General features: G+C 33.9%; 6 protein-coding genes across 6 annotated transcripts in view; 3 read left to right on the top strand and 3 right to left on the bottom strand.

Moving 5' to 3' along the window:
* Nucleotides 1–1,310: 1,310 nt before the first annotated feature.
* On the bottom strand, nucleotides 1,311–2,034 carry LOAG_01243 (hypothetical protein; the record flags this gene model as incomplete). The annotated part of the gene is made up of 2 exons (XM_003136782.1): nucleotides 1,311–1,562; nucleotides 2,026–2,034. The coding sequence occupies 2 exons, from the start codon at nucleotides 2,032–2,034 to the stop codon at nucleotides 1,311–1,313; spliced, it is 261 nt and encodes an 86-aa protein (XP_003136830.1).
* Nucleotides 2,035–3,050: 1,016 nt separating this feature from the next.
* On the bottom strand, nucleotides 3,051–7,120 carry LOAG_01242 (hypothetical protein; the record flags this gene model as incomplete). The annotated part of the gene is made up of 6 exons (XM_003136781.2): nucleotides 3,051–3,259; nucleotides 3,568–4,912; nucleotides 5,189–5,308; nucleotides 5,661–5,832; nucleotides 6,151–6,286; nucleotides 6,877–7,120. 6 exons carry the CDS (start codon nucleotides 7,118–7,120, stop codon nucleotides 3,051–3,053), a joined length of 2,226 nt encoding a protein of 741 aa, XP_003136829.2.
* A 1,296-nt stretch (nucleotides 7,121–8,416) lies between these two features.
* Nucleotides 8,417–9,324, top strand: LOAG_01241 (hypothetical protein; the record flags this gene model as incomplete). Its single annotated transcript, XM_003136780.1, has 2 exons — nucleotides 8,417–8,541; nucleotides 9,075–9,324. 2 exons carry the CDS (start codon nucleotides 8,417–8,419, stop codon nucleotides 9,322–9,324), a joined length of 375 nt encoding a protein of 124 aa, XP_003136828.1.
* A 1,472-nt stretch (nucleotides 9,325–10,796) lies between these two features.
* LOAG_01240 (autophagy protein Apg5 containing protein) lies at nucleotides 10,797–13,053 on the bottom strand. The gene is made up of 6 exons (XM_003136779.2): nucleotides 12,800–13,053; nucleotides 12,295–12,422; nucleotides 12,026–12,104; nucleotides 11,689–11,845; nucleotides 11,391–11,482; nucleotides 10,797–11,122 (listed from the first exon to the last, which is right to left on the bottom strand). The coding sequence occupies exons 1-6, from the start codon at nucleotides 12,905–12,907 to the stop codon at nucleotides 10,901–10,903; spliced, it is 786 nt and encodes a 261-aa protein (XP_003136827.1). The 5' UTR covers nucleotides 12,908–13,053; the 3' UTR covers nucleotides 10,797–10,900.
* A 3,775-nt stretch (nucleotides 13,054–16,828) lies between these two features.
* LOAG_01238 (hypothetical protein) lies at nucleotides 16,829–21,786 on the top strand. The gene is made up of 8 exons (XM_003136777.2): nucleotides 16,829–17,029; nucleotides 17,589–17,844; nucleotides 19,698–19,844; nucleotides 19,995–20,168; nucleotides 20,448–20,648; nucleotides 20,846–21,009; nucleotides 21,243–21,350; nucleotides 21,500–21,786. The coding sequence occupies exons 1-8, from the start codon at nucleotides 16,949–16,951 to the stop codon at nucleotides 21,563–21,565; spliced, it is 1,197 nt and encodes a 398-aa protein (XP_003136825.1). The 5' UTR covers nucleotides 16,829–16,948; the 3' UTR covers nucleotides 21,566–21,786.
* A 1,577-nt stretch (nucleotides 21,787–23,363) lies between these two features.
* Nucleotides 23,364–26,296, top strand: part of LOAG_17351 (hypothetical protein) — a 4,237-nt gene continuing 1,304 nt past the window's right edge. The window contains exons 1-7 of the mRNA XM_020450009.1: nucleotides 23,364–23,514; nucleotides 23,784–23,965; nucleotides 24,163–24,319; nucleotides 24,650–24,793; nucleotides 24,863–25,027; nucleotides 25,254–25,364; nucleotides 25,586–25,725. Coding sequence (XP_020306382.1) covers nucleotides 23,407–23,514; nucleotides 23,784–23,965; nucleotides 24,163–24,319; nucleotides 24,650–24,793; nucleotides 24,863–25,027; nucleotides 25,254–25,364; nucleotides 25,586–25,725 — 1,007 coding nt within the window. The 5' untranslated portion in view covers nucleotides 23,364–23,406. The remainder of the gene's footprint in view (nucleotides 23,515–23,783; nucleotides 23,966–24,162; nucleotides 24,320–24,649; nucleotides 24,794–24,862; nucleotides 25,028–25,253; nucleotides 25,365–25,585; nucleotides 25,726–26,296) is intronic.

Below are 26,296 nucleotides of genomic sequence, written 5' to 3'. Positions count from 1 at the left end.
AGATTAATAACAATTTAAACCGACTAAACAGTTTGGAAATCAGAAATAAGCTACAGTATTGTCTTATTCTTAAGTAGATGAAGTTCTAACTGCGCCTATAAAAGCTTTTTTTGCATTCTTATGGTTACCAAGCCATAAAAAACTCAGAAAAAAAGTGGAATAAATGGAAATCAAAAACGGAATGAAATCTGTGAAAGTCAAAAAAAACGCAACGCTTGGGAATAGGGTAAATTCAAATAAGTTTTTTTTTCTAAATGAAAGAAGAAAGACGTAATTGTGCAACTTTTAAAGTAATATATAATTTCTCCAAAATGAGATGAGATACAAATGGAAAATAACTACAGAAACAAATATTCTTCGATGGTATATCAGGTATAAAAATGATTTTTGTACCTGATATACCGATTATTCAGACATTTTTCAATCTTGAATACTGCAAATGATATGTTAAAATCGATTGTAGTGCTTGTGGTTAGGGTTCCAAACTGCACAGAGCATGAAAATGATACTGTATGCTAAGAGTTTCCTTCTTTGAATCACTCCTCAAAATTTTATTTCAAAAAAGTTAACTATAAACGAAAGTAAGTATTTTTAACAGTTTCAGGAGAAATTTATAGAACTGCATTTGATGAAGTAAAGTATGCTGAATGTGAAATGAGCGGTATTGATCTTTATGCTAGTCATTATCCCCGCGATATCTTCCTATCGGTGACATCCCAACGGTGTGAGTGATAAATTCATTCTCAGATCGGCTACGGTAGCACGAATCTATTTATGTGCTACCTTTGTTTAAATTTTTGCTCTTTATTTTCAACCACTAACAAAAAGCTTTTTGAAATTTGTAGACCATAGACCATAGTATGATGAGCTATAACTACTTCTATTCATTTGGATGTGCCGACTGCAAAAACAGCAAAAGTAGAGGAAATATTCTGAAGTATCTGCGCCAAATCTGTCTAATGGACAAATATTTATGATTTATTTGCTTAAACTTAGCATAATTAATGTTCATATTTCAAAAAAAGAGTTCTTTCATCGCAAATGTTTGCAGTTCGAATAGAACTCACCCAAAAATAAATAGTTAAAAAGTAATGGAATATTGCACATAGGATTCTAATTTAAAAGTTAGAAGACAATTGACATTGAATTAAAATACGAATAAATTAACAAATCGGAACAGTTTGGAGGAACTGCGCAAGCTAATCTGTTGCGCAAGGCATATTTCATCCTAAACTTAGCGAAGTTTTCCTCCTTTTACAATGTTTTGCAGTTTAAGGATAAAAACTAAAATGTTTAAACGATTACAGTAGTTATATTACATTCGTTCGGTAAAGTACTACGGAAAAAGGTTCGACGGAGAAGTATAGGAAACAATTCGGTAAATGAGTTATGTAACAACCAAAACTATTCCCAACAATACATTGCCAACCAATACCATATGTACTGTCAAATTTTTCCTTCAGTAATTTAGCAACTTGCTGCAGATTATAATTTTTCGTTTCGATTTGCTGCTGCACCAATTTCTGGGCAAAATCCGCCTTTGCTTGATTCATTTCAACACTCTGTAAGCTGTAGCTGTTATAAAATATATGTCGTCAAAGAGAGAAGACAAAGTTACACATTTGGTAGATTGATTATCAGTAATGCGCAAGAATAGGTAACAGTGGTGGAAGTACATGAAAGGTTACCGAACATCTCAATCAATTTTTTTAGCTCGAAAACTTTGCAATTATCAGCAAAACTACAAACTGGCAATTTCATTAACAGAAGAAGTGTCCTTCAGAGGTATGTGATCGTTGGATTGATCCTTCTTTAGAGTTACTTAATCATTAAACACTAATCATCCTTTACTTCTTTTCTTCAAGGATGAAACTCATATTACCTTCAGTCTAACAAACTATTGGATAATGATGTGAGATCAAATAGATGAGGGCAAAGATAGAGAGAGAGGGAGAGAGAGCAAGATGGAATGCTAACTAAATGACACGAATTAAATTAATTAAATGACATCAAAAAAGTACTTACACGATTCATTCTTGTTGCTTTGCGCTGTTTTATTGTCCCTTTGTGTCTACTCAACCGCTTAATAAACAGAAATCTGTGAAATGATTATTATAAATGAGCACTGAATTCATTTCTTAAGTTATCTGATCAAGAATTTTCAATTCTATTTAACTTAATTAGAATATTAAATGGAACGACATACTTACTGCTTCAATTCCCATTTGCATTTCCTTTTTCTCATTTATAATGCTTTCACAAAGTATTTCATTTTGATCGATGATGCATTAAGTACCAAAAAATTTCAAATAAACTAATCGATATGTTTGTCTTTCAACGTCGAGTTTTTTGAATGTTGCGCATACGAGTCGCGCAACTTTCATGCGTATGCAGGCGCAAAATGCCATCATCTTGTATTTCACGTGTATCAATAACTGATATCACATGTATTGGCATGATGCTTACAATGAAAACAATAAATTTGGCAGTGCATTACTACATCAGAAAGATCCAACAGGTATTGTGAGAAAGGAAAATGACAATAAGAGTAGTTGCAGAATGAATTTAAAAAGTGGAAGTAATGCAATGAAGTCATCTGGTCTAATACTTGAATAATTTTGCTTGAACATACTTGAATAATAATAGTAATAATAAAGCTATTATTTACTTCTGAATTGACCTTCGGAAAATATATGCTTCCATTAGGACCTCAGTACTCTAACACCTTTAATTAGTTCGAAGTTAATAAAGTGCTTCCGCTTGATTAACTCTACAATAGAATTACACTCAATAGTATCGTCGTATTTTGAGGGATGATATTCCTCTTGCAGAAAAAGAATGATTCAATTACAAGAATTTAAATTTATCTCTGACTCACTCATTTGGTAGCTGCATCAGTGTTATCAGTATATCAAATAATATATTCTATCCCACATCCACTATACGTTATTATCTTTACCCATGCAAAGTTCCTTATCAGCTCCTTCCACTTCCAGAACTTCCACGTTATGATCGTCATTTGCTCTAATGTCTTACTTAGACGATACAATCTATATCACATCGGTTTCCGTTTTCGATTCCTTTTGTTTTTCTACTGCTTCTGCTGTAGCTGTAACTATTTCCTGCATATTAATAGAAAGATCCGTGGGACGGGAAATAACTGAGGAAGGAAAAGTAGGTTGTACAGCTATTTTCAATGTCCATTGTCCTTCAACAAGTTCTGCTGGAGTGTGTTCCGGAAAAGTTGATCCTTGATCTCCTGAAACTCAAATTTGTTTTAACTTGTGTTGTAATACTACATATCAACATATTGTGAATCCATTATTCTTCCTTTTTTTTTTTCACAGAAACAATTCTGAATTTGCAAAATTTTATGCTGAACCAGACAATTCCTCTTTCGGAAGTTTTGAGATCAAAGATCTGATGAAACGGTTTCAATAGGATTTAGAAGGTAAAAATTGAACTGTTGTACTCATCGCACTAATTCAGATAATTAAGGTTGAAATGTTTAGCCAAAGAGATGTGTAGATAAACAATAATATATGGATAAATTAAACGTGAACCTACCGTTTTCAGCTTGTTGATCATATGCATAATTCTCATCTTCGTAATCTTCAATTGTGACCAACTGCTTCTCTTCATCAAAATCTTCGGTTGATGACGGTCTGGCACTTACCGTTTCCTCAATATGAGCATCCTGATGATCTGGAACTCGATCTGCAGCGACAACCATTTCAAACGGAAAACGTTCTTCAAAACTTGAACGGTCATCAAATTGGGACACTTTCCCAGAGGCTTCGTTGGCAACACTCATACTACTGCCATTATCGGTAGTTACTTTTTGCTGATCTTGAGCTTGCACTTGATATGAATCAGAGGGAGTTTGAGAGTATTGTGTATGTTGCTGATGTTCGGATTCAGTTGAATAAGATAGCTCTCTTCCGTATTCAGGACTAAGCTGATTACCTTGACTATCTCTCTCCGACTGTTCCGGTTGATTTGACCAACTTTGCCTTTGCAACTGTTGTTGTTTTTGAACAGTTTCTTCTGACTGAGTCTGACTTTGTTGCTGTTGATCTTGCATCCACCACAACTGTTGAAGCGGTTTTGGAGTTGTTTTCAGTATTTTGCGATTTTTTTCTATTTGCTTCAATTTTTCGAAATTCAGAAGTTTGCGATGCTTCAACTTTGCACGTCTAATTTCTTCAGAAGTCATGAGATTTGCTGGCAAAGACCCATTGAAGAATGTAACAGTTTGATCTTGTCTTGAGGCCAAGTATTGTTCTTGTGGTGATACTCGTTGCTGTTGTCTCCAGACATCTGTATCAACTATTCGTTCCTTCGGTACGCGATTTTGCGCCGATTGAACAGCTTGCTGATATCGTTGCAGTTCTCGCTCATACATCACTGCCCGTTCATATTCATCACGACGACGTTGTTGTATTAGTCTCTCACGCTCCCGTAAAGCTTCAGCACGTGCATTTTCATAAGCCTGCATTTGTTGAATATATGTTTCCATGTGTTTTGTATGAAGATGTTCAGGTGATGGAGTTGCAGCCGTGCCAAAAGAGTCCGTTTGAGGCATAACTTGGCTACCTCCTGGTACTTCTCGAGGTCTTGAATAACTAGTTTGTCCTCCTGACTGTCCAGTTTGTCCATAATCTTGTGCTTCGTTGGTCCTCACTTTTTCCCGATATTCCTGCGTCATCTGCACTCCATCGGAAGTTTCAGACACACGTCCACGTTTACGTACAATCATACGGGTACTATATCCTTGCCCCGGTTCTTGTTTAAAACGATTTGAAATCATCCTCCAATGTTGCGATGGATTGTATTTAAGTAGATATCGGTATCTTCTGGCTAGCTGTGCACCTCGATCTTGGCTATTTCGTACATTCATTGTCCGCATTCTCTGAAATTACTAAGAGATTACTTTTATGTACAATTTTTGTACACCAAATGTCTGTTGCACTATTATTGCTGAGAGGCATCATTTATTCTACCCTGTTAACTGGACTTGTTGCCTACACATTTTTATCCATTTCTATTGCGCTCTCAAATTCAGATTTCATTCCTTATTTTCATTTCTGAAATACAAGAATTCACAGATAGAGATGATTCCCAGGTTTAGGTTTCTTATAACTACAGCTCTTAGGTGGATTCAACATCTGCGGAAGTGGGAATGTACCTTTCCGGGCAGTGGTCTGCTGTGCTGTTTTCTCTCAAGTCCTTTATCATTATCAGCCTGGGAACTTGCAAATAAATTGCTGTATTGTCGTCCTTCTCCTGATGACATAGCTTCATTAAGCTGAAGAAGAAAAGTAAAAATCAAAAAAGTGTATTAGATCTCATTAAAAAGGAAAACTTCAGTCGTAGTTGACAATTTTGCAGCAATTTAAAATGAAATTAAAATTTTCGAAGTTTTTAAAGTTTGAACTTAATCATTTTGGAATTTCATCGCTTTATTCCTTTGTCGGACCTCTATATCAATTCATTCGAACAGCTATAAAACTCTGGGAAGAGAAATTGGACCTCGAGAAAAATTCATGGGAGAGTCAAAACAGAATTCAGAGACACATTAGAGAGAAAAATAACTTTTCCGATCAAAAACTCTCCAAGTTGCAAAATAAATTTAAGATTTCCTCTTCTCATGATCAAACCAAAAGTTTCAAGAAGTCATTTACATAATGACTGCTTTTGGATTCAGGAATGAATCGTCGAAAGGTCATTTTAGTTTCGGAAGTGCGATTATCTGCGTAAATTCCACAAACTGACATACAGTGCGTGTAAGAGTAAAACATATTAGAATTCCCACCGCATCCTGACCACCAGCTGAAATTTTAATTAAAATTTGAATTATATCTAATATTTAAAATTTGAAATTGTTGAATTTTTCAAAAGATTTCAAAAAGTTTTGGAATCTTTTAATGTACAATATTTTCAGATTGCTCATGTGACGTATGCATAATGTTTGAATTATCCTTTCAAATTTTAATTGTATTCTGGAATCTATAGATTGCAAAATTATTTGAATCCAAGAGTAACAACTTACCCAAGGACTTTACTGAGATAATTTAAGGAAGGGATAGAGAGGAAAAAAATTCTGAGGTATAAAAGGGAGAAATATTGGAAGAAGAATTTTACTTATACCTGCAGACGCATTGCCGTATTTGCATATCAAAATACCAACGTTCAAAGTTACCAGCACAAGTACCGGGGTCATGTGGTTGAACACACCTTCTCCTAGGGTCATCCAAAGGTTCGTACCTGCATGCTTGACTACATTCTGCAATTTGGTATCATTCAATAGGAAGATATAAATGTTCTAATGTTGACAGCTTTACTAGAAGATTTTAACACAAAAAGTAGAAATCCAAAAATTAGTAACCCATATCTTATCTCTTATCATTACAGATAATAAAAATAAAATGAAGTAAACTTTATTGAGTTCAACCAAGGTTGAAACATTTTCACTTAGTAAAACACTTTCTTTCAATACTTTAACCACTAGCAAAGCATACAAAGATACAATCCAACAAACTTTGAAACGAACAGAATGACAGTTCACTATGCATTGATAAAAATGTTGATAAAAATGAGCAATGAATTGTCAAAATACTGATAAAAATGAGCAATGAATTGTAAAAAGTTCAGATAGAGCAAAGAAGAATTACAAAGGAATGATACTAACTTCGTTCTGATATCCAAATTTTAGTTATATGAGAGTATTGGAGATCAGTGTGATATGTATCTGTCGTATGAAAAACTTGCATTCATCTTTGTGTTGCATTTCTGCTCTTTAAAACGCAGAAACCACTTACACCGTAAATCAGTGGTTCCACTGGATTATTCCATATCATGAGCTTGAAAAGATACCTTCAAATGAGTCAAAACGATTTTCATTGCCCTCACAACCACCATAATGAAACTCTCGGCATCGATGTGCATATCGATCATAGTACCACTTTGTTGTAAATCCACGATCTTCACAAGTACCTCTGTTAGGATAGTGATTACATCGAGTATTTTCTAACATCTCCTGACCACCGATCCATTTTATCAGTATAAGTATGATAGTACTCTTGAGCATTATTTCCAACCCACTGTTATAAATATGCATTACCTGAAGTAGAATACTTAGATTAAATTTGTCACACAGAAGAATAAAGTTTAAATAGTAAAATGTGTTTTCAGTTTAACATCACAAATTTGAAAATGAATGAAGGATCGTTGATGAAGCGTAAATAAAGTATCTATTTATACTGGACATGAAGGAATAAGTGATATTTTTTTAGATTGGAATAGCAATTCAATGACAACAGTATTCACAAACAACAGTATTTTGAAAACAGCATTCAAACTTTTGCAAGAAAATTTCCGAATTTTCGACGATATGAAAGTTAATTATTTTCAGTTTTAAGAAGAAAGCAGAAATAGAGACAAAATGGTGCTAAGAACATTATTCTGAAAAGAAAAAAACTTTAGAATTAAATGTGCATAAAGCTATACTTCAAGTGTTTAAGCATTCTGTCCAGGAACAGGATGAGGGAAGATGCCGGCAGGATTTATGGCAACATGTGCTCTGGAAGTGCTTTTCAACTTTTATAAGTTCAAGCAGAAATAACACCGATCTTTTTTTTGCAACCATTGAAATTGTTATTACTATTGTCTGTCAAAATGACAAATTGCAACGACTTGCCTTTCCATCTTTTGAATCCAAAAAAAAAAAGACGTTCTCAGTCTGGCAGGCCAATCGATTGAACGGAATATATATACTTCTCATTTCTTGAAAGTTTAGACTTTAAGTGGGATATCTCGATGGTTTCGATGGTAAATGGTTTTTTGATGAAGTTGTCGACGAGTTCATAAGTTTTATCTCAGGTAGCTAAGATAATCGATAGATTTGTTTCCAAAGTCTAAATTGGTATCAGTTGTACAATTGCCGTAAGTTAACATAATGATCGTTTTCATTAACGTGCTTGTCATCAGAATTTTCTGTGAACGCTATAGTCACATGAAAGATTTCCGTAAATGTTATTATCACTATTTTGCCTAATGCATTACGCAATCGATTCTCTCAGATGTTATAATTACGAAAATTGGACAGTCTAAAGTTAACTAGAAAAAGGAGTAAGTCTCAATTTTCGCAGCTGAACAATATTTTGCTATCCAACTGAAATCAAGGAATTAAATTAATCCGGAATATGGTCTTGGAACCGAAGCGTAAAATCCACCAGGAAGCTTATTACAAGAATTCAAGTTAGCTCGGAAGTGAAATTTTAACAAAATGAAAATAAAAAAAAGTGAAGGAAATTAGTGAATCTTCCAAAGCAAACTTTTTGAGTCCTTCAAGAGTTATTAGTACAAAAGGCACAATTGATGTTTAAAAACGTTGTACCAATTGTAATAAGTTTCAATGGAAAAGCTTTTTAACCAGGAGAAGAAGAAAGGAAAGGGAGAAAAAAAAAGATCCCGAGGAATGCTACACCAGACATATTGCGGTTCACGTTATGGAACAGCTGCCGAATTGCAATTCAGAAAGTACGTCAATCAATTCAATGATGATATTTGCAAAAGTCACCAATTTTAATTTCTTCCTCCAATATTAGAAGTAATTAATTACAGAAATCAGAAGCGATATATTTGATAAGATCAATTGGAAACAATTAGCAATGTATCTTTCAGTAAAATTAATCCACATTATTGCAAGGAAGGAAAGCTACTATTTTCAATCATTTATGGCTTAAAAATATATAGTTTAACCACGAATTGCAATGCATGGAAATAAATCTTGATGGGAATGCGGTGGTGGTTCTCTACAGAAAGTATTATTCAAGAATTTTTGCAATTTCAGAAAAAAAGAAAATTGATTATCAGTTGATCGATATTTCCCGCCGTAATATCGTCTCAGCCAAATTTAAAAAAGATAATTTGAAAAAATGCAAAAACATATTTGCTAAAGAGCAATCTCCGTCTTTAAAGTTTTTAAATTATCCTTTTTCCACTTTTGACAAAAATATTTCGCTTTCTCTTTTTCTTTTATATTGTGCAAGTTTTATAAATAAATTTTGCAGAGACGTAGCTGTACTTCACCAACCGTTGCAAATATCGGGAACCATAAAAAAGTTAGATTTTTTTACAATAAATCGTGACATGATCTTATTGAATCAAACTGAAATTGAAATCGAGACAATATCAATCATGGAAAGATGGCTTCTTATTTCTTTATCAATATCAATTTTATTAAAGGTAATAGCAGCTTATACCCAAAGCTCAGGTAATACTTTAATGAGGGCAACACGTAAAGTGATTCAAATTATGTGATCTGTGTTTCTCAAATGTCGGGTACCTATCTAGAACTACTTGATTACATAGTTGGAAACGAGTAATGAGAAATAGAAGACATTATGGAGGAGGTTCCTAGGAATTGCAATAATTGTAGGAATTGTGATAAAAGCTAAATAATTTTGTGTTTCAATCCTAATTACACACACTTAGTTATTCAGTAAGGGATAAGAGTTGTTTACTGCTGATTAAAATTTTTTTTGAGCAAAAAAAAAAAATTGCCGACAAAATTAAGAAGTATTATTGCCATTTTTATTACTATTAAAATGAATTAAAATTAAAATTTTCTGTTTCGTCGTTACTGTTGTCACTATCATTGATGTCAACAGCACCGTTACTGTAGCGATTTATTGAAATGAAAGAAGTTAGTAACTGTGTCAGTAGAACTCAGCACAGATCGGGGGTGTTAGTTTTTGATTAAAATTGATTTTGCGCCTTTCAAATGATCACAACCTCCCTGTGTTTTACAAGCTATAATATTCTGCAAGTTTCGCATGATTTGGTGTTATTCAGAAAAATGGTTTGCGAGAATTCCATCAGTTGACTAAAAAAAAAAAAGCCAAATAAACATTTGAAATGTAAAAAGAGCATTAAACTATAACTTCTATTTTCCATGTATGACAATACAAATCAAAATATGGAGGATATTTTGTTCAATTAGATGAATCGAGACCAGACTACTAATTGTTTTGTTAGATTTAAATGATTTACAACCATACCTGGAATCTTATTTCCTTGTAGTTTATTTTGTAGATGGAGATACTCAAACGGCCTTAACTAATCCCACAAATACGTAAGATAAAACGAAACCACCGGAAATTAGAGACACTATTAGTGAGGTAGACCGGTATTATGCCACTCTGCCTCACTAATAACGTCTCTAATTTCAAATATCCTCTACTAATTCTTTTTACAGTAAAGCATTTCCCATCTAATACCAGTGTTCTATTTGCTCTCTTGTGGAATTCCCAAGAATGGTAAACTTAGGAAGTATCCCGTGTTTACCGTTCTTCCACTTTTATTTAGATGAATACAAAAACAATACGTAAATCATTCAAAATTTAGCCAAGTTTTACGAATGTTTGCCCTATACAGCAGATATTCATAAAATTGAAATGATATTCGTTTCTTTATGCGTGCACTCAAAATTATTTAATCCACAAAGAGCACCAAAGCAGCTCAGATTTCATTGCGATGCCGTCAGCATTGAGATTTAATCATAACCGAACAGCGATGACATTTTTTGCTGCTTCAGCTCTGACCACATGTCCACATAAAGTATACGAATCTTAACGTCTGCCAAGTAATCACTTTCCCTGTAGATACCACTGGAACATATGAGGTGTCCGATTTTGCCGACAAACAGAGTAGACGACCTCTACTGGTTATTTAAATTTCTGATATCCCGAAACTTTTGAAGCAATTATAGACTGAGTCAGAACATTTACTACCGAATTTTTATTATTATTTCGTTGGACTTATTATAGAACAGTAAGCCTGATTGAATTTTATACAGCTATAAAACAGAATTATTAAATAACAGAATATTTTGCTATTATGTTGAAGTTGGAATTACAACAATATGAATAAAATTATCAAGGTATGAAAGATTTTGCACCATCCAAATAAGAGGGGTTGTTGGGGGTATTTTAATACCATGAGAGATCACAGGTGATTGAGTCTCAATGTTTATGGCTTTAAGTGCATCAGCAATAGTACGTGCTCGATCTGATTCGTCAAAAGGCGTAATCAGCGGTTGCTGGAAAGAACGGTCGACCTAAAAATCGAAAAGTATAAAGAAAACATCGTCATGCTATAAAGCAGCAAAGAGAACATATATAGCGTCTTTTGTTTTGACAGCCTAGAATGAAATAATAGATTTTAAGATGCTCTGTATTATTTCATATCTCAATAAATTGCAATATATTTCGAGTTTATCCGTATGTTTTCCTGTACTTATAGGTAAATTAACAAGCAAAACTATCATTAAGACTGTGCAGCTAATTCAAAACATTGAAAAAAAAAAAAAAAGAAATTAGTGTTACCTGATAAATACGTATAGGAACATGCAGCATAGGTTCACTTTCACTAGCTTCCATAAGTTTCTTATTTATAGCCCAAAATTCATCAAACTTGTCTGCAATTAAACAATATTTTAAGTCTTTGACAAACATGTCATAAAGTAATCGAATAATCCACAATGCAGACCCTTTTCTGTAAAATTATGCCTAATGTCCATTATCCCATTTCCCGCTCCTTTTTTTTCTTCCAAATTGTTGGTAAGTATTAAACGTTTAAGAAGTAAACAGTAAAATAAAGTTTTAAACAGCAAAGACAACTAACCATTCAGTATACTACTCCATAACTGCCGATGTTCATCAACTTTCATTGAATTGACCACTCTAGCTTTGTGCTTCAATTGATCAGCTTCCTTAACAGACTGAATATATGAGCTCTCTAAGTCGTTGCCCCTGAATCGCATTACTTCTTTCGGAGAGTCCTAACGTAAACAACAACATGAAGTGACTTCCAACAATGCACTTTCTTTCGCTAATTTGCAAGGATTTCATATTTCCAGTGCAGAAAACTTAACAATTGGAAATCAAAATAGGGGGTACTAGTAAGCAGATCAAAAGTACCATAAAAAGGATTTTTCAGAAATGCAAGAAAAGCAACAAACCTTGGTTTTTAGCACAACAGTCCACGGTAAAAGACCATCCGTTTTCAATAAATCAAACAAAACGCCCACTGGATAATGCCTAAAATGACCAATATAAACTCCAGCCTTTAAAGCCCTAGAAATTCCTATTTCCTTTTAAATAGCTTTATCGTCCAAAATGAGTAATGCAGTAAATAAAGTACAGTCCTTATCGAAACGAATGAATTACATCTCAAACTCTATGAGTGAATAATGTAACATATTTAGAGAACAGAAAAATAGGTAAACACCATTTCAACGGTTTAGTGTTGTACCGTAACCATACTGAATCTGCATCAAAGTGGTCAACAACGGCCATAAAGTACTGCAACACCCGCGGTAAAATTAGAGGGAAATAGCTCATGCCTGGAACCATGACCTGAAAAAAAGATGAAAAAATTCATAGTTTTGAACAAGCAAGTAAAAACAACGATTGTACGATTGTATTAATCGTTAAAATGATAACTGCTTGATCTGTTTGGACAGACATACTACCGACTGGATATGCAGCTTCGTAATTAGTCTTGTGTACTATGCCATAGCATACGTCAGCGATAAAACCACCCCCAGTAATGTAACACAATTATATTTTGAAATATGAAATAAAACTCTGCACCATAATATATTATTTTACGACAAGCAGTAGACAACGTCAAAGGCAGTACATGTTTGTTTAAAAAAAAAAAAGATTTTATTGAAATTCAAAGAAATTTTGAAAAAAAAAGTTTGAAATTCAAAGAAAAAATGGAAACTAACACAGAATGGTTTGGCTGAACACTGGATAAATTCCAGCTTATCGAGAACAAACTGCACCGGGATACGTCCATCCCATAATTTCCGGGTGACCTCGTAATCCTGTATCATCGGTCCTGGAGTAGCGATGTATGAAAAAAACGAGAGAAAATCGGAAAAGAGAGTAACTGAACCGATATGTTCTTCGACCTCCTGTTCGAATCCGGAATCAGTATACGTTTCCTCAATCTACGACATCTGCCTTTTCTTCAACTGAAGTAATTTGAAGTAAGTTCTTTAAGTAAGGTGACCGCGGTAGAAATAAATGACCGCTAAGAATTCCCACACGAAGGACATAACCTCAAGTTCAGTTCGTAGCTAACCTGACAAAAGTCACGCCTCACCAATCACGCAATATACGCAAAATGCGCAACCACCAAGCGTAATATACCTGCGAAACAATTGTTAAGTGTATTGTATCACCATGACTGGCATTTGATGCAAATGTTTATCCAACTACTTCTCACTGCGATGAGGGAATAATCTGTGGATGAGAGAGAATAGGCTTCGGTCTTATTTTTTTGAAGAACTATAATTGGCTACTTTTCAGGTGAAGTTGATTGCTCAGAAAATGAAAACATGCAGACAATATGTTCGCTACTTTTATGATTAATTATGGCGACATTTTGTTATTCCATCGTTTTATCTTATGCAATCAAATAAAACGCTAAAACTATGGCCAACTAAGTTCCTGAAGGCCATAGGCCCACAATTTGGTAGTTCCAGTCTTTTCATTTACGATGACATTCTCCTTGATGATTACCTCATTATTACTGTACTTCTTCATTATTTACGACGTTGAAATTTGTTTAAATCGTAATTTGTGGTGATTTATCATCCTTTTGGTAAAAAATCCAAAAAAAAAAGTTACCTCAAAACTCTTATTTCTTTTCTTTTATTCTTCGTTCTGTAGTTGTGTGTGTGTGTGTGTGTGTGTGTGTATGTATGTATGTATGTGTGTATGTATGTACATGTGTATTTGCACATGTGCATGTGCGTGCATGTGTGTATGTGCGTGAATGGGATGAATGAGGAAGCGTTTGGGATGACCACATTGCGGCTTTGCTTTCAAAGGTTTCTGAAAGAGTGGCAGCTACTTACACAAATGTTCAGAAGCATTGCAACGGATATACATTGGAATGTGCATTAATCACATACCTTTGCTGCAAGTTGGTTCAACATTCTTGCATATACTTTTAATTAATTAAAAAAGAAAGGGGAATTGACAAGCCAGACATGTGTGAGGATTGTTGATTAACGAGAAGAAGAGAATCTTAACACTGTACAGTAATCGTTTACAAGCAGCGCGAGATTTCACGTGAGGTACTATTTTAGGATGAGAACGGACAATGGCAAGCTAAGTTTTTGCATTAGTTTCATGGCCTAAATGCAATATGTTCTAAATAAACTTGATCCGAGGAATTTCAGATATGCGAAGTAGAATAGTTTCATTCTTCCTTCTCAGTCCTACTCTTACATCTGCTCCATTCTCTAAATCTCATTTTAAAGTAGGATTTGCAAACTTCACTCTAGGTTTCTGTTTATCTTAGTAGGAAGTGGCAGTCACTACTGTGCTGCAAATTATTTTTGTTCAATTTTTTCTAAATCAGGAATAAGCAGATTGAGAAGTGAGTCCAAAAAAAATACTTTGTTTTTGATGTGACTGAACAATATTAGGCAAATAGTGATCCTGCTTGATGTCACATTACCAACAATTTACATATGACTGAATGAAGAAGATTTGAGGCAGCAAAATCCATTGACTACCGATCTTCGCCAAGTATATGTGTTTTAAGACAGTTGCTGATATTATTGATATTTTGTTACAACACATACACATATTCTCTCTCTCTAAGAAGAATCTCTGAGAGTGTACAACAGCTACTAATAGTTCCGTCTTTAGAGCCATTTTCCTCCTCCCACAACTTTGTCGGACATGATTCCTGAATGATTCAATTGGTTCGGAATTCTGCTTCACTGCTTTCTTGAAACAGAGATTTCTTCGTGTGTGTTTCTGTATGTGTGTGCGCGTGTGTCTGTGCGTGTGTGTGTGTGTCTGTCTGTGTGTGTATGTGCATGTGTGTATGTATGTATGTGTGTATTTGTGTTTGTGTGTGTGTGTATGTGTGTGACAAAACAGTAAATGTTTCGTGCAGTGCATGTTATGCACTCAACCAAATCACTATTTTTTACCAAAATTTAAAGTTGTGATGAAAAAAAAAGCTGGAGAAATGCGATTAATCTGAAAAAAGGTAAGAGAGGAGCAGAAGTTATTCATGTGAATTACTTTTTGTTCTTGGTCCCATCTTCCTTAGGCTTTTATGTTTACTTTCTCTAATCAGGCCTTCTTTACCATTTCATATTGCCCCTATATTACCCCCCTCACTCCTTTTTAGATTACAATCAATTTGAGTGCTAATGAGTTGCGGTTTAGATATCTGTCAAATTACTGTTAATCAACCAATAACAATAAGCCAAGTAATTTGATAATAACTGGTTGATAATTACGCATTTGTTAGTAGGCGAAGTATACGAAATGAATTAATGATTCATTTAATTTAACATTACTCATCTCTACCTTGGCTGAATTATACGGATTGAATTTCAATAAATAATTTCCAATCGAAAATATGCGTTGTTTTTGTAAACATTTTTTTAGCCGAAAAATTGAGATATTTAGAAGATATAGCATAATTTCTTTTCATTGGTTTAATTAATTTCAATCTGTGAATATGATAAATTTGTAAAATTTTGTAATTTAAAACTTAACGAAACCGTAATCGAAATATTTGAAACAAAGACATTCCAAGAGAATTCCCTTTTACAAGTCGTAAGTCTCTCTATCTCATAGCACATTTAGAAATTGAGAACAGCTGGCAAGTTAATTGTCTTATTCTTTATTTACTCGTTTACACTCTGTTCAGAACTTCTACATATTTAAATTGCCATGCAGTTAAAATAAACATTCATTTAATTCTTCTTTAAAAGACTAGAATCAATAGACTGAATTGAAATTATTATGACCATTTCAAGTTAGTTTTGCTACAGAACATTTTTTGTTTTTAAAATAGATGCTGGACGACGGACGGGACCAAGCAGCTGTGCCTTGATCAACTCTTTGAAAGATCTAGAAGAGGCTTGGGTAATTTAGCACAGGTTTAATCTAAAATTTTAACTTCAGATTAGATTTGAACATTTCCATTTCCACAATTGGAATAAGCTTATAAGAATAAAATTGTAACATGTTTGTCGATATTTTATGTCTTTATACAAAATAAAACTTGAAAAACAAATTAATGAATTTCAATATTTCGATGATTCATCCCACACGATATATCTGTGATTTGTGATCCATTAAGCTTTCTTCTCCACTTCAATACAAATTACTCCATATCAACCACTGCCAAACGTTGAAAAAAATGTCAAAATCTCTAGGAATGATACTTATCATATACATATTCTATTCTCTAAGTGAAGATTTTTGCAAATTTCATTCAAATTTTTCCAACTTCTTGCATATTTTAAAGAATATTTAGCATTAGAGTGACTTTTTGTATTGCTTCAAAATGCATTCTATCCAATCTTACATGTACAGAAACGTGAATAGGAGAAGTAGTGAATGTTCTGAAGTTTGAAAATAACGTTTTGTATAGGGAAGAAAGAATGTTGTGGGATGTGCAGCATGTATGTTAGAGATATAAATAAAGTTCGATTCTGAGCTCAAACTTTTGTTGATGTTGCTGGTGGTAATGATGATAGGAACAAGAGTGATAGTTAACCATCCATTGCTTATCAGAGTTCTCTAGACAACGTCTTGAATTGAAGTGATACACTTCAGGTTATACATCTCTACCAACCGAACTAGCGCAATACATACTCATTTAAGCACACACACACACGCACGCACACACACACACACACACACATACACATACACACACACAAACATACATACGCACACACACACGCCGACAAACATATAGCTGTACGGAAAATTTTCAGATCGAAAACAGAACAGCTTCCAGGTGCAAGAAGCAGCAAGCAGTAGCATAACAACTTCCAGCCAAAAGCTTAGTTAGGAGAAGTTTGGAAGAACGGAAGTAGAAAATAAGCATGGCGGATGAGGAAGATATTATGGACGAGGCCGAGGAATCCCGGGAGGATGAGGATGAGGATGCCGGAGAAGATAAATCGGTAAGTTTACTGGTTGTTTCTTCACTCTTTGGTACTGCATTATCCGAATTATCTTAATAGATCCAATGCCATCTCCATCATTCATATTTCTGAAATATAACTTCAAAGAAATATTGTGTCGCTGTGATAGGAAGTGATAGTTATGTCTTGACAATGATGCAACTGACAGAATAGGTATTACTACCTGAACATAGAACTTTCTCGTCTAAATCTAACGGCTGCGAAACATTTTCAACGCCATTTATTTGTCTGTCAAATGTCACATATAGCATAAGTCGTATTTCACATCACTCATCCCAATTTTCATCTAATACATTTTATAAATGCGTTTCGAATTATTTTCAATCTAAAAGAGTGCTTATTATTGTATGGATTTTTCCATTAAAAGTTTAAATTCATGTGGTTTAAAAGCAATTTTGTCCTTCAGATTTACATAATAGTATATCTGAATATAAGCGCTTCTATTTAGTTTTTCAAGATGGATAATACCGCTAGTTCATGAAAAATAAGTTTAAGGACATCAACCCGCATGCTTTGCTTCAGAAACGTTCTATTTCAGGAAAAAGACGAAGCGGATCGGAAATTTTCATCAGCCCCAGAAACCACGAAACCTCCACCACCACTTGGTATTAAAAGCCCAACACCTGGTCGTCAATATGGTGTGCCAGAGGTACCGAAGAGTCTTCAGCGACGTGCTGCAAATTATTCAGGTGGCAAACCATCAAAGCATGACAAAGATAAGTTGATGCGCTCCGAAGGCATTATTCCCATTCAGGCTGGATCTAACAAATATGCGTCACAGCGGGGAATGACTGGTTAGTTAAATAATGTTGTTACAAAATGAGAGATTAAAAAATTGATTGCAAATTGTAATTTTGAAGGAAATTAAAAACTTGCACTATTCGTGTATGTTTTCGATAAAGCAAATAACAATTAAAGAAACTGCAATTTCCAATTTTTTATTCACTAATTTCTTATAGCTTTGATTTATTATTGGAACATTAAAATGGATATCGTTTTTGGGATTGTTTGGCGGATATATCGAAATATTCTCTTTTTTTTTAATTTTTACTTTGGAATGATTTTCAAAATCATTCCAGATTTTTGGATTGAGTATAAGCTAAAAGGAGTCCACCTTCAAATTTAAAAATTTATTCAAGGAATCATCAAGAATACTGACCCTTTTAATACTTTCCATATGTAGAAAATGTATCTACATGGATTTTCATACTCCTGCTTTTCAACATTTTAATTGAGGTTACGACTAAAAAGCACACTGGTATTTCAGAAGGCTAATCAATAAGTATCCATCAAGTGATTTACCGATGATAGTAGTAGAATCATTCAAAATACTGCCATATGACATAATTCGGTAAATTAAATTACCGGTCCTTTAAATGTGTTGGCCATTAATCTTTGAATTGATGACATTTGCACTATTTTGCGAGATTTTTGAATTAGTTTGAAAAAAAAAGAACTAGCTTAAATGAGAGTGTTTGAAGTGCTTTGAGCAACTGTTGTTTCTTCATAACATCAGCACTTCCATTCTTTGTTATTGAAAGATAGAGTAGCAAGAAAATATGTATTTATTTCAACTATTTCGTCTCTAAATATTTCTTACATTTCCTACCGTATGCAATAATATCTTATGTATATACAAAGTTGTTTTACATCCAAAAGTTATTATTCAATTCAAAGTACCTTTGAATTCAAATCAGTCGTAGTTGAAAAGTGCAAAGAATTGAACCAATTTAGCTTTTTCTTTTTTTTTTTAAATTTAAATAAGCTGATAAGCACGTAAAATTGATGAATAAGGTGAGTAAGAAACGTTCAGTAATTAACTGTACGAAGTTTATTCAATTATACCGGTGTGTCATGTGATATGAGTTTATCATAGATACGGGGAGATTTAGCAGTCAGTATATGCCGGAGAGGGAGTTACTAAGATGTGAGGTTATGATGGAGAATAAAAGATCATAATTAATTATGGGGAAAGATTTAAGATATTGAATGATGTCGCATTTTGTGAGGGAATCATGACTGCTGAGAATTGTGAAATAGTGCATGAAATTGTTGAAATATACGACAATTACTTTTTGTAACTGTTATGAGAATAACTGAAAGAAAGTGAACCAAATTGGAGAAGTAATAATGATGGATAACATTTTCGTAAAGTAAATTCAACAGAGAACTCGAGATCTCTTTCAAGATTTTTCTCCCAGAAATACGGCCTCTGGAGAATGAAGACTTTTGGCCAACTTTATCAATATAGCGCTAGTTTTCATTTCAATTCCTATCATATCCTTTTCCAAAAGTATTTCTTTATCGGATGTCTGAGAGAATTTTAGTGAACGGAGAATCCAATCATGTACCTTTCTGATCATATGGTTGATACTGAACGTTTATCTATCGTATTTACTAGCTTTACATCTGTTGTTAGACTTGATGCATACCTATGAAACAATTGTGTTGATGATGAATGTTATTAGGATATATTTATTGACTATACATTTGAAAATTTTTTTAATTGAAATTTAATACTTATAATTTGTTGCAACAAGGAGAAATTTATTTAAAATCACAAATTCGGAGTCTAATAGTATCATGAAACTTCAAAAACGCAAAAAAAAAATGCCGAGCCTTGCTAAATTTGGTAAAAAAATTCCAGGTTTTGGTGTTCCCCGTGATGTAATTGATAAAGTTAAGGCAGATAACTTGCAAGAAATTACGGATGCGGAAAAAATAAAGAATTTGAAACAGTCAACTTGGCTACAGTCTGGTACCAACAAATTTGCATCACAAAAAGGATTGACCGGTATAATTTTTGTCATTTCATGAGCTAGGTTACACTGAAACAGGAGTTGACACCCGTGCATTCCTTATCAATTAATATGACATATTAATTGTATTTCGCTACATGTGCAGCTACGACTTTCGAAAGATTCAAAAGAAAAAGAAATTGCAGGGTTTGGTTCACCTCGCGATGTGAATTATAAAACAAAAGGTACCGGAGGTGCAAGTGAAGTGCCGGAGGAAAAAGCACGAGCAACTGATGGTATTGTACCATTGCAATCCGGTACAAATAAATTAGCTTCTCAAGCTGGTATGACTGGTATGGGTATGCCACGAATCGTTGACGGTATGTCTTCAAAACGAACCTTTGCTTGCAGTAATAAACTAAATAATTTATTCGAAATACTGCTCCAAGTTATGCTGTTCGAAAGTAATTCGATTGAGTGAGGCTTGTTTATCGACCTTCAGCAATAGATTTCCTGGTAGCATCTCGAGCTTTTTAGCAAAATCCTGAACAATCTAATTTCCGTTTTCACATTTCTCCTGCAAGTATCAGGAAGGAATAATTCTTTTAGATTCATGATGCATTTGTTTTTTGTTCAAAAATATTCTGGGTAAATTTTAGTGAGGAAAACTGATGAGCAAGATCGAAATAGCCAAGGATTCATTCATCTTCAAATGGGTACCAATCGTTTTGCTAATCAATCCGGTATGACCGGTTTTGGTATGCCTCGACACAATATTACCAAATATAAGGACGAAGTAAGAGGTGAAATGCCTAATGACGAATCGACTATGTCACGACAAACTAGCGGCTGGAAAGAAGGCGAGCGTTCTTAATACCTAATACCTTCCCAAATCATAATTACTAATACATCATTGAACTGTTCCATCTTGCAATCACATCCTTCCCAAATACATTCTCGACGAGATTTCCATCGCTTTCTCTGTCGTGCGATCACGATTTTGTAAGTATTCCTTATTTTACCTCAATTCTACTTCTTTCATGAGTGTAATTTTCAGGAGCATCGCAAGCAGGAATGTCAGGTTTTGGCGCATTTCGAAATAATACTGTGGCAAATATGCAAGCGCAAGAGCAACGGTCACAGGGAATGATACCGTATCAAATGGGTGTTAATTTTCTCGATTCTCAAGCTGGTAAAACAGGTTTTGGCATGCCAAGACAGGTATGAATCTATTTTGTATGCAATCAAAAATGTTTATGTTTGAAAGCACGAACGTATATCATAAACTGCTCTTCATGATTAATTTCCAACCATCTGTTTTCCAGTTCATCTTCTTATGATACTGAAAATAATAAATAACTGTTATGAACCTTTGAGGAATACTTCGTTAATGTTGTATATGACTAGTGCTTGAGTGCTTGGTTCTAACAGCAACTGTTAAAGATTTGCTTCAGGTTTATACACCATTCGTGGATGATTCACACGAAGAGTTACCATTAGATATGGCTCGACGGCCAGAGGTGCCGTTCTGGTCAGGACAGGAAACCGAATTCGCAAATCAGGTGACATTTCAATCGAATCTTCGTGTGATTCCTTTTTCATATTTCGGCTTTAAATTTTTTGTGAATTTAATTCTAAAGTCACTTTTCAAATTCATTAACTTTAAAGTGAAAAGTAAGATGAAAGCAAAAAAGAAATTCACATATTACAGACAGGAATGTCAGCCTTTGGAACTCCACGTGATGTACGCGGTGAATATGTACGACGCTTGTGGTAAAACTCGATGTTTATCATACTGTAGCTGCCTGTAAAGGATGATTCGAATAGAAGCATTTTTTCATTTGAGACAGAGAAACTCAAGTGATAGTACCATTACTCTTTTCAGAACAACAAGTTGAAACCATCCGATGCAGTCTTATCTTCTTTCATTGTAGTTTCTTTTTCTTTCTCCACTCTCTACTTAATAAAATGTTTTCTTAAACTCTTTTTTTCACTCCCATCTTAACTCTTAGCATATGTTTTGATAAGTCTTTTTAAATGAATTCAAATTTCGAAAAGTTTTACACTTTCATTTACTGCCATCTAGTGTTTTGATCGTGTGCATTATGTGCTCTAAAGCATCTGTGAATAAGTGAAAAAGAATAAATTTCGGTTGAGAGTTAAGGAAGTTTCATTTCCAAATGAGATGGTATTATTGTCAGAGTTTAAAAGGCGACAACTGTCAACTTTTTGCCAATTACCTTGGCAACCAGAAAATACGCATTTCACTTGTGAGATTTTGTATGCTGATTGATTCATCTTTCCGCAACAACAACATTCAGCTCATCACATCCTTATCCATAAAATTAAAAACAAAAAAATGAAATTATTCAACAATTTATCTTTTTTTGAAAATTCTGCCAATTTCTCACCGCTTGAAAGTTTTATTTTATTTTTAATAGTGAACAAATTATAGCATGAATAACTCGTTATCATAAAATATGCTTGAATTAAGTGTTCTGTGAAGATATTTTCATAAGAAGTTTGATAAATTTCTCTTTGGCTTCTTAACAATAAACATTGATTTGACAAAATTATGATTGCAAAAGTCACAAGCAAAGTTTATGTTGACGAATGTCTTGAAAAATCAACAGTGAGGAACCCCTCAGTATAGCATATCCAAAAATTTAGACTACCCTATAGTACCGTTGAAAAATCTGAAGGACATCGATGTAACTGATAATTAAAGAATATATTGGATAGGAGGGGATTCGAGAATATCCGGATTTGATATCAGAATTCATTCAGACAATGCTATTTAAAGAGAAGCTCTTCCCCGATGTGATGATCATTTTTCATTTGCATTTCAATGTTTATATTAAGTATATTGGCTTCTTAACGGAATGGTGATTAAGCAACTGATATCGTGAACAAGCCATAATATAGCATCTTAAGATGTGTTTAGTATCCAAAATCCCGATATTCTTGTCATGAAGTAAGCAAATTGTTTCAGATGAATTCATAAATTCTAATCATTTTATCTTTCGCTTATTTTATTTTATTTCATTTATTTTTTTTTTTGAACCATTAGAATCAAATCCCAATTATCAAGTGCGTGTTCGGCAGATCCAGTCTTATGTAATAAATCTGTTCATTTTCCGATTTTTCGGAGTTGAACTTAAACCTCATTGAATGAGTAAGTAGTTAATAAATTACAGCTGTGACTTGTAATAATTATACAATTTACCTAAACCTTTTTTTTGAAGTGTTTTAAAATAGATTTCCAACGGATCATTAATAAGCATATTTGAAAGCTGGAAGTGATGTTTAAAAATGAAATCTATAACGGTCCTCTAGATTGCTCCAGGCGACATAATTAATGCAGAGATCTGCAGCTATTATGAAGTATGCCGTGTGCCATTTGCTGTAATAACCTATTTTCAAAAAATTTTCCACGTGTTGAAGGATAGGTGTTGAAGTTTCAGTTTTATTCATAAAATTTAACTTTGAATTGAGAAGTACAATCTCCAAAACTTGAAATGGCTTTTCAATCCGAGGGAAAATCAGTGCACCGCAGTGATACTGCACGGTTGCTATTGGAAACCATCTGAAAAGCAGTCAGGTATACTGGTGACAGCGATGGAACTCAATCCTCTCCTCAGAGCTTTGCTTCACTTCAAGCATAATAATACTGAAAAAGCAATCAAAATTTGTAGTGATATATTGGAGAAGAATCCCTGTGATCAGGTAGATAATATCTCTTCATTCATTTTCTTTTTTTCCACATCTCATCACTAACGTATTTTATAACTCCTTCATTACTTCGTTGCTTCTTCCTGTTCCATTATCAATTTAAATATTTCCACTCAGTTTTCAAGAATTTCCTTCCTTTAAATATTTGAATATTATTCTTTTGATAAAAACTTAAAGTGAAGTTTTTGATTTTGTGGGACATTTTTGTCGAAAAAAGACAAACAGTGCACGGTATCAAACTGTCGAAAAATGCATTTTTTCAGGCAGCTTGGAGTCTGAAATTGAGTTGTTTGACGGAAGAGTTCTATGTTGATGAACTAGAAAATGACGAACGTGGTGTTGCGGAAATATTTTTGGATGACACCGTACTGGCATCAAAAACGAGACCTGGCACTTCTCTGTCTAGGCCAGTCACCTCAGGCCAGACATCTAGACAAGCCATTAGGTCATTTTTTCACCAATTTTTCACACATCATAAAAATTTTTTTTATAAATTTAAGAAATTTACGACGTATATAGAAATGAATAAGCTAGTTAGAATGATATTCTTATCATTGATATCTCTTTGAAGAATGATATCCCTATCACACGAATAATTTCAGAAAAATTTCACCTCTGATGGGCAAAAAAAACCTTTTGTAGACCAATTTCAAGCAATGGTAGACCTCTAAGCGGCGTTTTACGGCCTGAAACTCATGTCCGACCAGGTACTATGGAGCAAACTTTGCGCACGTCGAGAACTTCCAGAACTACTCGTGCAACTTCGTCTAGCTCTGCCAGATTTTCTCGTCTTGGTACGGTAGGTGATTATTTCAAATAAAAAATTTTGCAAATTTGCGAAAATGTTTCATGTGATTAGTCAACCAATTCATCACTTTGAAAATACTAGAAGTAATACTGGCAGTAATTTTAACTTTTAAACCATTGAATAAGCAACTGAAGTATTGAATAATTCTGTTTACCAAATAAATAAACAAACGCAATGACTGGTTCGTGTTGCGGAATTGAAGTAATGACTTACTATTTATTCTTAATGTTGCTCATAAGTTTTATATGGGGAAGATTTAAAAATCTTTTAAGTGGAAAACTAAGACTTCATAGGTTTTTGATGATTTGTTTGTTTCTATAGGCATCAATGATATCAGAACCTAATGGACCATTTGTGAATCTCTCGAGACTTAATATTGATAAATATGCTGCCGATCCACAAGTTAATCGGAATCTTTTCGAATATGTTTTCTATCATGAAGGTGATATGAAAGTGGCACATCAGGTGGGGCATGAAATCATCTTTATCAATGTCACATTTGCAAAAAAAAAAAAAAAAAAGTGGTTTTTACAGATCGCAGTTATTGCAACAAAAAGTGCCGGTAATACGGATTGGTACTGGAAGAATCAACTCGGAAAAAGTTGTTATCGACTGGGAATGTTTAACGATGCATTGAAACAGTTCCATTCTTCATTAAATAATCAGCAAATGGCAGAAACATACGCTTATTTGGCTAAAGTGTTTATTTCATGCATAAATTTTTTTACAAATTCTCATTCTGTCTCGTTTACAAATGCTAATAAAGAAATTAATGGAACAGAATTATGCATTTACGAGAAGTTTTTGTCTTATTCAACTGAATGAATTGCAATTACTATCATTTAAACATTTTTTACGCCATTTTTCTTTTTACAAATAAATATAACACACAAAAAAAAAAAAAAATAAAATATGGCGATTTCAGACATACTGTCGAATTGATCAACCATTGATGGCCATCGATCAATATAATTCTGGTTTACAAATATTCCGCAACGATATCACTTTATTAATTGGTTTAGCGCGAATTCAAGAGGTTAAATGACAAATTAATATAATTTCCACTGACTTTCTCTTATAAAAGGTCAACAAAAAAGATTTATGGTTGTCATCAAAATGTTTGTCCTAAAAGAGGACTTATGGTGATAAAATCTGCTAATTTACTTTGATCTACCCGCATGTCAAATGTTCACTGACGGTTACCAGTTGTCATTCAGCAAAATGAATTAACAAATTTTGAGAAAATTCAATTTCCAGCACCTTGGAGATATTGAAAATTGCATAAAAGCATACAAATTGGTACTAGAGCAAGACCCAACGAATGTTGAAGCAATTGCATGCATTGCAACCAATTATTTTTACAATGATCAACCGGAAATCGCTCTTCGCTACTACAGGTTGATCAGTAATCATCCGGTCAGAATCTGAATATCTGAACTGAACTGTAGGTTGTAAAGCGAAGTGTCAATAATATTGTGATAAATATCTGAACTCAGATCGACAGATCGGCAAAATGGTCGGATGGCTTTAGTTTTCTATAATACTAATTAATTAATGTGTTTTTCATGGTTTTGAAGCGATACAGGAGGGGAATCGCAAATAGTTTTGAATTAAGGCGTATCTTGCAAATGGGTGTCAACAGTGCGGAACTATTTATGAATCTTGGCCTGTGTTGCTTCTTCTGCCAACAGTTCGACCTTGCATTATCGTGTATTGAACGAGCACTGGCATCGGCTAGCGATGAGGTTATTGCTGATGTTTGGTATAATACCGGAAACGTTTTCCTAGTAAGTATCGTGTTATAAATCATATTTAAACAATAAATAAATATACAAGTCTTGACAATTAGAAGTCAAAAAACCTCAAGTGTCCCTTAAAAATTTAAGCCTTCTACAAAATCAACATTCCAGTCATCTGGCGATGTCAAAATGGCATCACGTTGTTTCCGGTTGGCGATAGCAGCAGATC

This window comes from Loa loa, assembly GCF_000183805.2.
Source record: "Loa loa unplaced genomic scaffold supercont3.64, whole genome shotgun sequence".
Classification (NCBI taxonomy): Eukaryota; Metazoa; Nematoda; class Chromadorea; order Rhabditida; family Onchocercidae; genus Loa; species Loa loa.
The sequence above is the reverse complement of the archived record's forward strand: the minus strand, read 5'-3'. Positions and strand labels throughout refer to the sequence as shown.

Coding starts and splice junctions, on each gene's coding strand:
- LOAG_01240 (XM_003136779.2), bottom strand. CDS start 12,907: ATGATACAGGATTACGAGGTCACCCGGAAATTATGGGATGGACGTATC. Junction 12,423..12,799: donor GTTCAGCCAAACCATTCTGT/GTTAGTTTCCAT, acceptor TCTTTTTTTCAG/GTCATGGTTCCAGGCATGAG. Junction 12,105..12,294: donor AACACTAAACCGTTGAAATG/GTGTTTACCTAT, acceptor TGGTCATTTTAG/GCATTATCCAGTGGGCGTTT.
- LOAG_01238 (XM_003136777.2), top strand. CDS start 16,949: ATGGCGGATGAGGAAGATATTATGGACGAGGCCGAGGAATCCCGGGAG. Junction 17,845..19,697: donor GTCACAGCGGGGAATGACTG/GTTAGTTAAATA, acceptor AAAAAATTCCAG/GTTTTGGTGTTCCCCGTGAT. Junction 21,351..21,499: donor AAACCGAATTCGCAAATCAG/GTGACATTTCAA, acceptor CACATATTACAG/ACAGGAATGTCAGCCTTTGG.